A 10,844-nucleotide genomic window follows, 5' to 3' on the forward strand; every position below is an offset into this window, starting at 1 on the left:
TTTGCAGTGTTGCCCAGGCTTATCTTGAATTCCTAGGCTCAAGCAATCTGCCTGCCTTGGCCTCACAAAGTGCTGGGATTACAGGCGTGAGGCACCTCACTCAGCCTTAGCCTAGCCTTTATAAACAAAACAACAACAAAAAACAAATACAGTCCAGGCACAATAGTTCATGCCTGTAATCCCAGCATTTTGGGAGGCCGAGGCAGGAGGGATCATGAGGTCAGGAGATCGAGACCATCCTGGCCAACACGGTGAAACCCTGTCTCTACTAAAAATACAAAAAATTGGCCAGGTGTGGTGGCGGGCGCCTGTAGTCCCAGCTACTTGGGAGGCTGACGCAGGAATATAGTGTGAACCTGGGAGGCGGAGCTTGCAGTGAGCCGAGATTGCACCACTGCACTGCAGCCTGGGTGACAAAGCGAGACTCCATCTCAAAAACAAAAAACAAAAAACAAACAAAAAACAAAAAAAGGCTGTGTCTCCCTTCAGAAGTGGGATGCACCTGCAGTCCTAGTTACTTGGGAGGCTGAGGCGGGGATCTGTGATGGTGCCACTGCACTCCAGCCTGGGCAACAGAGTGAGACCCTGTCTCAAAACAACAACACAAAATAACCAGGCCTCAGCCTGGTTCACTGAGCCTGTGGAGGTTGAGGCTGTAGTGGGCCATAATTGTGCTACTGCTCTCCAGCCTGGACCACAAAGTGAGACTCTGTCTTAAAAAACAAAACAAAAACAAAAACAAAAGAAAAGAAATCTGCAAAGGAAGGTGACTTTGGAGAATTGCCTAGGAGTAAGGGGATTTCTGGGGTGTAACCCTCCTGGTTGATGCCAGGACACATTCCCATTCATCTTCATCTTTTTTTCTGGTTCACTTGTTCCCCCTGTAGCTATTATTCTACTTCATTCTCGTATTTGGGGTTCTTTTCAGGGGTTGCAAAATGTTTTTAGCTATAGATTCTCCACTTTTCTTCTGGCCTTAAGTAAGTATGCAAATGTTTTTGAAATTTTTTCCAACAGGAACTATGAAAATGGAGAAAGAGTGGGGCTCGGTGGCTCAAGCCTGTAATCCCAGCACTTTGGGAGGCTGAGACGGGCGGATCACGAGGTCAGGAGATCGAGGCCATCCTGGCTAACACGGTGAAACCCCGTCTCTACTAAAAAAAATACAAAAAAACTAGCCGGGCGAGGTGGCGGGCGCCTGTAGTCCCAGCTACTCGGGAGGCTGAGGCAGGAGAATGGTGTGAACCCGGGAGGCGGAGATTGCAGTGAGCCGAGATCGCGCCACTGCACTCCAGCCTGGGCGACAGAGCAAGACTCCGTCTCAAAAAAAAAAAAAAAGAAAAAAAAAAAAAAAGAAAATGGAGAAAGAATGTGTAAAATAACAAATTTGAGTAATTACAAAGTTATTATAAGTCTTAATGACTCCAGCAGTAATCACCCTGAATTCTCTTTTATCTCTACACTTAACTGAGTTATCTCTTGATTACTAATGATCAGGCTTTCAAACTTTAGGACAGTGACAGTGATCCTAGCTTACTCCCCACTTCAATAAGGAAGGTTCCATTGCTCGGTCCCAGAGAGTGCTATACAACCATAATGGGCTGCAAGTGGGTCTATATAGCTTAGGAAATCTGCAGGCAGAGCTATTTTTCTTGCTCTGTTCCTCCACAGTGGGTCCCATGTGGTTACCATAGTCACCTCTAAGGATGTCCAGGACTGACTCACCATCTTACTGCAGCTACTCCCTAGCCAGCCCATATCATCAGGACCTGAAGAATATATCAGGTTTGAGTTCCATAAACAATCTACGCTGGACAGGCATGGTGGCTCATGCCTGTAACCTCAACACTTCAGGAGACCAAGGCAGGAGGATTACCTTGTCAGGAGTTCAAGATCAGCTTGGGCAACATAGCAAGACCCTGTCTCTATAAGAAATTTTTTAAAATTAGAGGGATTGGTGGCACGTGCCTATAGTCTTAGCTACTCAGGAGGCTGAGGTGGAAGGATCACTTCAGTCCAGGAATTCAAGGCTACGGTGAGCTGTGATTGTATCACTGCATTCCAGCCTGGGTGATGGAGTGAGACTCTGTTTCTTTAAAAGAAAACAAAATAGTATTTTATTGCCTATCTGGCCAGCTTGTAAAAATATAAACAAATGTAAATATATAAACAAATTATATATATGAAAATATAAATAAATAAAATGTAAAAGGAAAATTAGCCAGTCGTGGTGACTCATGCCTGTAATCCCAGCACTTTGGGAGGCCAAGGCAGGAGGATGACCTGAGGCCAGGAGTTCAAGGCTGCAGTGAGCTTATGGCACCACTGCACTTCAGTCTTGGTAACAGAGGGAGACTCTGTTCAAAACATTAAATAAAGGCCAGGCGCAAGGGTTCACGCCTGTAATCCTAGCACTCTGGGAGGCCGAGGCGGGTGGATCACTTGAGGTCAGGAGTTCGAGACCAGCCTGGCCAATATGATGAAGCCTGTCTCTACTAAAAATACAAAAATTAGCTGTGCATGGTGGTATATGCCTGTAGTGCCAGCTACTTGGGAGGCTGAGGCAGGAGAATGACTTGAACCTGGGAGGCAAAGGTTGCAGTGAGCTGAGATCATGCCATTGCACTCCAGCCTGGGTGACATAACAAGACTACATCTCAAAAAAAAAAAAAAAAAAAAAGAAAAAAGAAAAAAGAAAGAAAAAAGAAGTAAATAAAATAAGAATAATAAAAACAAAATAAAATAAATAAAAATAAATGAGCTAGGTGCAGCAGCACATGCCTGTAGTCCCCGCTATTTGGGAGCCTGAGGTTAAGGATTGCTTGAGGCCAGGAATTTAAATCCAGCCTGGACAATGTAGCCAGACCCTGTCTCTTAAAAAAAAAATCAAAGTATAAATGAATTGATGTGTGAATCACATATAAACATAATTTATTATTATCATATATTGAACATCCTCTCTAGTGATTTCATTGTGGATGAATGGAGATGCAGTCCTCAGGGACTAGGTGACTATCCATCTCTGCTTCCACCATGCAGAATCTCTATCCCAGCCCCATATTCAGAATGCCAGGTCAGCATGTAACCCCACTCCATTGTGTGGACAGTTTCAGCAGGACAAAGGCCCCAGCATAGCACAAGCCAGCCCAGCAGCCCCTTTGGCTAGCTCCTGAGGCCCTCCCCACCCCCGACCTTCTCTCTCTTTCTCTGGTTATGCTTTGCTGACTGCTGACTACTGGCAAAGTCCAGAACAATCACCAAGCACTGAGTGCATCATCTTTCTCCCAACCATAGTTAAGGGATCCAATTAGCACTTGGATCAAGCCAGGGCTCCCACGAGTTAGAAATGGGATAATCCAAGAAATCAAGTAATAAAGAGATTAGCCCACCCTTGCCTCCTCCTTTCTTTTCCGAGGGAGTCAGATACAGCTTCAAGCCAGGCAGACCAATGCTCACTATGGGTCAGGTTCTGTTCTAAGCATTTTATATTTATCTCATGTATTGGTATTTTTTAGGGTTATGCCTTCAGTTTATTCCCTACTTACTCTATACCCTCTCTTTGGATGACCTCATCTACATCTACATCCACCTCATCCTTGAGATGTATATCCATATATCTATAGAACATTTCACCTGGTTGTCTCACAGACACCTCAATTTAGCCTGTCCAAAACTTCACTGATTATCTTCTCATCCAAACATGTGTCTCCTTCTGCATTCCCTTATTAACTTATTAACTCAGAAAGTCAGAAACTTATGAATCAGCTTTGACACCTTCCGTCATCCTCTCACTTCCATCTAATGTCACCAAAGCTCCAAGAATTCCACTTCTTAGTTAACTGAGTCTGCACCACATTTCACCTGAGAACTCTAGTGGTCTCAGACCCTGTTGGTCCCTGTTTCTAGTCTCATTCCTTCCAATTCATTCTCCATATTGCTGCCAGCTTCATCTTTATATGGTACCTGTAATTTGTAACTTCTCTGTGTTCCCTTCAACAGCTCCTGAATGCCTGAAAGACAGTGTAAACTCCTTATCATGGCATGTAGGCCACTTCATCATCAGCCTCAACTTTTCCAACTGCTTTCCTTGTCTCCCCAACATGAGACTCTGGCAATATTGTGTTCCTTGTGGTTCCTTCCAATACTTTGTTCTAAATTTCATAACCCAGTGCGTTAGTCTAAGCTGTTCCTGTTGCCTCAATGTCTTTCCCGTTTTGTGTTAAGTAAAATTCTATCATATTCTAATTATTTTGCATTAAAGTTAAGAATTACAGGCCGGGTGTGGTCAGCACTTTGGGAGGCTGAGGTGGGCGGATCACTGGAGGCCAGGAGTTCGAGACCAGCCTGGGCAACATGGCAAAACCCCGTCTCTACTAAAAATACAAAAAATTAGCCAGGCGTGGTGGTGCACATCTGTGATCCCAACTAGTTGGATGACCGAGGCAGGAGAACTGCTTGAACCTAGGAGGAGGAGTTTGCAGTGAGCTGAACTGTACTCCAGTCTCGGTGACAGAGTGAGAATCTGTTTCAAAAAAAAAAAAAAAAAGACTTATAATTACAATGAGCAACGAGGCAGGTAAATCATCTGAATGAGAAAGGTGAGTTTATCAAATGAATGGTCAGCCTGTAAAAGTGAAATAATATGAGAGATGACAAGCAAGGCTATTCCCTGAATAAGGAATAAAGTAACGCATGCGTCTTAAGTGACAGTGTGAGGGATGTGCAGTGATTGCTTCAGCTCTCACAGGAACCAAAGGGGAAATCCTACAGAAACACAATCCTGGAACCTTCTCATTACTACCAAAATGCCAAGTATTGACAGAGCAGGACTTTGCTGAAGGAAATCTCTTCCCACTTTTGTTCCTAGGCTTAAAAGGAATCCCGGCTCTCTTCGCACGTTATTTAGCTGACTGAAAAGTCTGGGCCATGCTGACTCCTAGCGGAGACAATGGGCCACTGCACTCCAAACTGGTGGCGAGGCTGGGCACGGCAGTTCACCTCTGTAATCCCAGCACTTTGGGAGGCCAAGACGGGCAGATTGCTTGAGGACACGGGTTTAAGACCAGCCCGGCCAAAATGGTGAAACCCTGTCTGTATTAAAAATACAAAAAATTAGCCAGGCGTGATGGTGCATGCCTGTAGTCCCAGCTACTCGGGAGGCTGAGGCAGGAGAATCGCTTGAACCCAGGAGGCGGAGGTTGCAGTGAGTTGAGATCACGCCACTGCACTCCAGCCTGGGTGACAGAGCCAGACCCTGTCTCAAAAGAAAGAAAAAACAAAAAAATGGTGGAGAGAATGAGCCACTGCACTCCAAAAAATGTGGGAACAAAACTTTTTTTTTTTTTTTATTCAGACAGGGTCTTGCTTTGTTGCCCAGGTTCACTGTAGCCTCAACCTCCTGGGCTCAAGCAATCCTCGTGCCTCAGCTTCCCAATTAGCTGGGACTACAGGTGTGTGCCACCACACCTGGCTAATTCTAAAATTTATTTTGTAGAGATAGGGTCTCCCTATGTTGCCCAGGCTGGTCTCGAACTCCTGGGCTCAAGTGATCCTCTCACCTCAGCCTCCCAAAGTGCTGGGATTACAGGCATAAGCTACCGTGCCCAACCACCCTCTACTTTTATACTCATTTGTTTTAATGAGCACATATTCTGTGCTAAAGGGAACACTAAGGCCCTGGGGCACAGAGAACACAGTATTTAATCACCTTTCTTAAGAATTCACAGTCTAATGGGTGATACAGTTTCTCTCAGCAGCACTGGGGATAATGGAGACCAGTTAGAAGGCTGATGCAGTTGATGGTGGGGGCTGGGTAGGAGTAGGGGGAATGTGATAGGAATTCAGTGAGAATCAGTTATGTGAGAGGAGACAGACTGTGGGGAAAAGAAAGAGAGATCAGCCTGTTACTGGGTATATATAGAAAGAAGTAGACATAAGAGACTCCACTTTGTTCTGTATTTGAGATACTGTTAATCTGTGACCCTACCCCCAACCTTGTCTTTGTAAGAGACATGTGCTGTGGTGACTCAAGGTTTAATGGATTTTGGGCTGTGCAGGATGTGTCTTTGTTAAACAAGTGCCTGAAGGCAGCTTGTTGGTTAATTCCCTCACTTGCTTAACCATTTCTGCTTTTCAAGCCATAGCTATGGCTTTTGGGAAGTCTCTTCCCACCTTTCCATATACTAAATCAGAGGCTTCACCTTTGTTTCCTTTGCATCCTGTATGACTTCAATCATGGCACCTAGTGAATCATACTGCAATGGCCCTGTGAACCCTTGAAAAAATCATGTTTTGTGAAAATGAACAAAGAAGATAGGCAGCAGTCATATCACGTAAAGCCTTGTGACCATGCAAGGGAATTTGAGGCAGGCACCTTAAAGGATTTAAGCAGAGAGGTGGCATGTCTGACTGTAATGCCAACATTGAATTAGAAGCAGATAAATAGAAGCTGGCAGATCAGCTTAGAAGCTACTCACATTTCTACATTGAAATGAGAAAGCCTTGGCCGTGTGTGGTAGCTCATGCCTGTAATCCCAGAACTTTGAGAGGCAGAGGCGGGCGGATTATCTGAGGTCAGGAGTTTGAGAAAAGCCTGGCCAACATGGCAAAACTCTGTCTCTACTAAAAACACAAAAATTAGCCGGGCATGGTGGTGGGTGCCTGTAGTCCCAACTACCTGGGAGGCTGAGGTAGGAGAATCGCTTGAGCCTGGGCAGTGGAGGTTACAGTGCACTGAGATTATGCCACTGCACTCCAGCCTGGGTGACAGAGTGAGACTCCGTCTCAGTAAAAAAAAAAAAAAAAAAAAAGAAAAGAAAAGAAAGAAAGAAAGAAAAGAAATAAGAAAGGCTTAAGGTCAAGGATGACAGTGGCCTGAACTAGGGCCATGTCCACGATTCGAGGCAGTTAGAACTCTGGGAGAGGAGGAAGAATTTTTGGTTAATTATTTAGGCTTTTAAGTATCTAGGCCAGAGGCCAGGTATGGTGGCTCACATCTGTAATCCCAGCACTTTGGGAGGCTGAGGTGGGCGGATCAGGAGTCTGAGACCAGACTGGCCAACATGGTGAAACTCTGTCTCTATTAAAAATACAAAAATTAGGCCAGGCATAGTGGCTCACACCTCTAATCCCAGCACTTCGGGAGGCTGAGGTGGGTGGGTCACCTGAGGTCAGGAGTTCAAGACCAGCCTGACCAATATAGTGAAACCCTGTCTCTACTAAAAATACAAAAATTAGCCAGATGTAGTGGCATGTGCCTATAGTCCCAGGTACTCAGGAGGCTGAGACAAGAGAATTCCTTGTACCTGGGAGGCAGAGGTTACAGTGAGCCAAGGTCGTACCACTGCACTCCAGCCTGGGCAACAGAGTGAGACTCAGTCTCAAAAAAAACCAAAAAACAAAAAACAAAAAACAAATTACCCGGATGTGGTTGGCGGGCACCTGTAATTCCGGCTACTCAGGAGGCTGAGACAGGAGAATTGCTTGAACCCCATAGGCGGAGGTTGCAGTTAGCCAAGATCAAACCACTGTACTCCAGCCTGGGTGATAGAATGACACTACGTCTCAAAATATAAATTTACAAAACATATATCTAAAATCCTTTTTTTGAGGGGTAGGAGGATGGAGGTGGGATGTATGTTGATATTGTACTGGCCAGCAGAACCTTGAGAAGTGGATTGATTTAAAAAAATGTGGGCCTGGCATGGTGGCTAACACCTGTAATCACAGCACTTTGGGAGGCAAAGGTGGGAGGATGGTTTGAGCCCAAGAATTCGAGAACAGCCGGGGCAACAAAGTGAAACCCTCGTTTCTACAAAAAAGTTAACCGGGCATGGTGCGTGCACTTGTGGTCCCAGCTACACGGGAGGCTATAGCAGGAATATCGCTTGTGCCTGGGAGATGAAGGCTGCAGTGAGCTGTGTTCGCCTTACTGTGCTGTATGCAGCGTGGGTGACAGAATGAGACCCTGTCTCAAAAAACAAAATAAAATGGAATGCAGATCTAAATGTTAAATATAGGCTGTTCGTAATCTCCTACCTCATACACTAAACCAAAATATTGCTACTTTTGGTTAAGTTCAGAAAACTGAATGCTGAGTTAAACCATCCGTTCCTAGCCTTGAACATATAAAACCAACATTAACAGTATTTATGCATTTAGTATTAATTATAAACAACTCTGAATTACCCAATGGTTGCTATTTGCCAATATATATCTAGATTATTATTATTATTTATTTTTTTTTTTCTTTTTGAGATGGAGTCTTGCTCTGTCACCAGGCTGGTGTGCAGTGGCAGGATCTCGGCTCACTGCAACCTCCGACTTCCTGGTTCAAGCGATTCTCCTGCCTCAGCCTCCCGGGTAGCTGGGATTACAGGCGCGCGCCACCATGCCCGGCTAATTTTTGTACTTTTAGTAGAGGCGGGGTTTCACCATGTTAGCCAGGATGGTCTTGATCTCCTGACCTCGTGATCCGCCTGCCTCGGCCTCCCAAAGTGCTGGGATTACAGGCGTGAGCCACCGCGCCCGTCCTAGATTATCCTCACTTAATTATTACTAAGGTCTGTATATAATTTCTATTTTAAAAATGAGAACACTAAGGCTCAGAAAAGTGGAATGAGTTGCCCAAACTCACACAGTGAAGCCGGGATCAAAGCTAATTACAGTACTGTTTAATTTTTAAATCTATACTTTTAAGCATCTGGCAACACTACATCTCTAAAAGTTTTATGTAGTTCAAATGTGAGCAGCGTCCATCTACGCAGAAAAACTGAATAAACAGCATCAACCACCGGGTAGAATCAGAACAGAAACCGCTAACGCGGCCGCCTCCCGCAAGGCGTCGCTCCTACGTCATAACACTGCGCGGCCGTCCCTCGCGCACCACGTGCTAGGGGAGCAGGCGGGCAGATGGCTGAGTCTGTAAGCGGGAGGCGTGTCCGGCTCATCCATGGCGCAAGATGGCGCTGCTTTTTGCACGTTCTTTGCGCTTGTGCCGCTGGGGAGCCAAACGATTGGGAGTTGCCTCCACAGAGGCCCAGAGAGGTAGGATTATCTCTTTTTACTCTTTTACCTCCAGAATGGCTTCCGTCTATTATTCCCAGACCCGACTCCGAGAAGCAATTCCAACCCTCTCGGGTCTTTTCCTTCCCCCACCTGCCTTGGTCTCTAGATTCCAAACCTTTGACACCATTTGGTTTCTTTAAATTCCGGGACTTCCTCAATCCGAGTTTTTCAGCTCCATGAGCTATCCATACTAAAGCGACCCCCCGACTCTCTTGCCCGCTTGGCATTCTGACTCTTCCCTAGTTGCTCGTGTCTCATGACTGCCTGCCTTAGATCTGAATATATCACCAGCCCTAGGGTTCTATCCCCTGTTATTATCCCGTCTTTTTGCTCTGCCCGCAGGCGTCAGTTTCAAATTGGAAGAAAAAACCGCCCACAGCAGCCTGGCACTCTTCAGAGGTGATACGGGCGTCAAATATGGCTTGGTGGGATTGGAGCCCACCAAGGTGGCCTTGAATGTGGAGCGCTTCCGGGAGTGGGCAGTGGTGCTGGCAGACACAGCGGTCACCAGTGGCAGACACTACTGGGAAGTGACAGTGAAGCGCTCCCAGCAGTTCCGGATAGGAGTGGCAGATGTGGACATGTCCCGGGATAGCTGCATTGGTGTTGATGATCGTTCCTGGGTGTTCACCTATGCCCAGCGCAAGTGGTACACCATGTTGGCCAACGAGAAAGCCCCAATTGAGGGTATTGGGCAGCCAGAGAAGGTGGGGCTGCTGCTGGAGTATGAGGCCCAGAAGCTGAGCCTGGTGGATGTGAGCCAGGTCTCTGTGGTTCACACGCTACAGACAGATTTCCGGGGTCCAGTGGTGCCTGCCTTTGCTCTCTGGGATGGAGAGCTGCTGACCCATTCAGGGCTTGAGGTGCCCCCGGGCCTCTAGTATTTCCATTACTGGAGTCCCTAATCACGCTCTTGGCCAGCCTCCTTTTGAAAATGTCTGAAGCCTTTTTACTTTGCCTCAAGCAACCTCTAGCTCCCGCAATTCAATGTTGGGTCCTTTGTGCAATATCATAATCATCTTCCTCATCCCCTACCTTGTGAAAGCTAGGCATACAGCCAAACCCTCCTTCTCCCACCCACCAACTACTGCCAATTTCCTAGGCTACCATGGGTGATATATCTTCCCTGACCTGCTTCCTTCAGTCCCTCTGCTTCCCTTTGCCCAGACCTTTCTCAGACTGTATTCCATCCTGGGGTCTTATCATTCAGCTTTGTTTGAATTTATTAATCACCGTGATATTTCTCCCTCCCTTTGTCCACATGTAACTTGTTTGTTCTTGGGGCTCTACCAGATCGCTGAAGAGTAAATCCTTTCTACCTCTGGCTGAAGGAGTGGTGCAGTCAATGACTTGGCCCTTTTTCTACAGCACATTCAGAGTTTGGGCTCTGGCTCCCTCAGTAAGTGCTTTATTAACTCAGTGTGTCAAAATGAAAACAGAGCCCTCCTTCCCCAGTAGCTCAGTGCCACAGACCTTCAGCCCTAGACAGCTGTAGCTATCCTTACCCTGAGTCCATCTACCTTAATCTATACCTCTGACACCCAGCCAGTCTATCATAATCATTATCCCAGTTATAACCATGACCAAAGGAGAAGAGAGGTACTTGGGGGATATCTAGGGTATGAGTGCTAGAAACTGTTGATTCTTTTATTTATTTTTTGAGACAGTCTCACTCTGTCACACAGACTGGAGTGCAGTGGCATGATCTCGGCTCACTGCAACCTCTGCCTCCAGGGTTCAAGCGACTCTCGTGCCTCAGCCTCCTGAGTAGCTGGGAT

General features: G+C 46.2%; 1 protein-coding gene across 1 annotated transcript; it reads left to right on the forward strand.

Moving 5' to 3' along the window:
• The first annotated feature begins 8,855 nt into the window (after positions 1 to 8,855).
• Positions 8,856 to 10,396, forward strand: SPRYD4 (SPRY domain containing 4). Its single transcript, XM_050747364.1, has 2 exons — positions 8,856 to 9,045; positions 9,409 to 10,396. Exons 1-2 carry the CDS (start codon positions 8,961 to 8,963, stop codon positions 9,945 to 9,947), a joined length of 624 nt encoding a protein of 207 aa, XP_050603321.1. The 5' UTR covers positions 8,856 to 8,960; the 3' UTR covers positions 9,948 to 10,396.
• Positions 10,397 to 10,844: the final 448 nt, after the last annotated feature.

Source organism: Macaca thibetana, chromosome 11, assembly GCF_024542745.1.
Source record: "Macaca thibetana thibetana isolate TM-01 chromosome 11, ASM2454274v1, whole genome shotgun sequence".
Taxonomy (NCBI): domain Eukaryota; kingdom Metazoa; phylum Chordata; class Mammalia; order Primates; family Cercopithecidae; genus Macaca; species Macaca thibetana.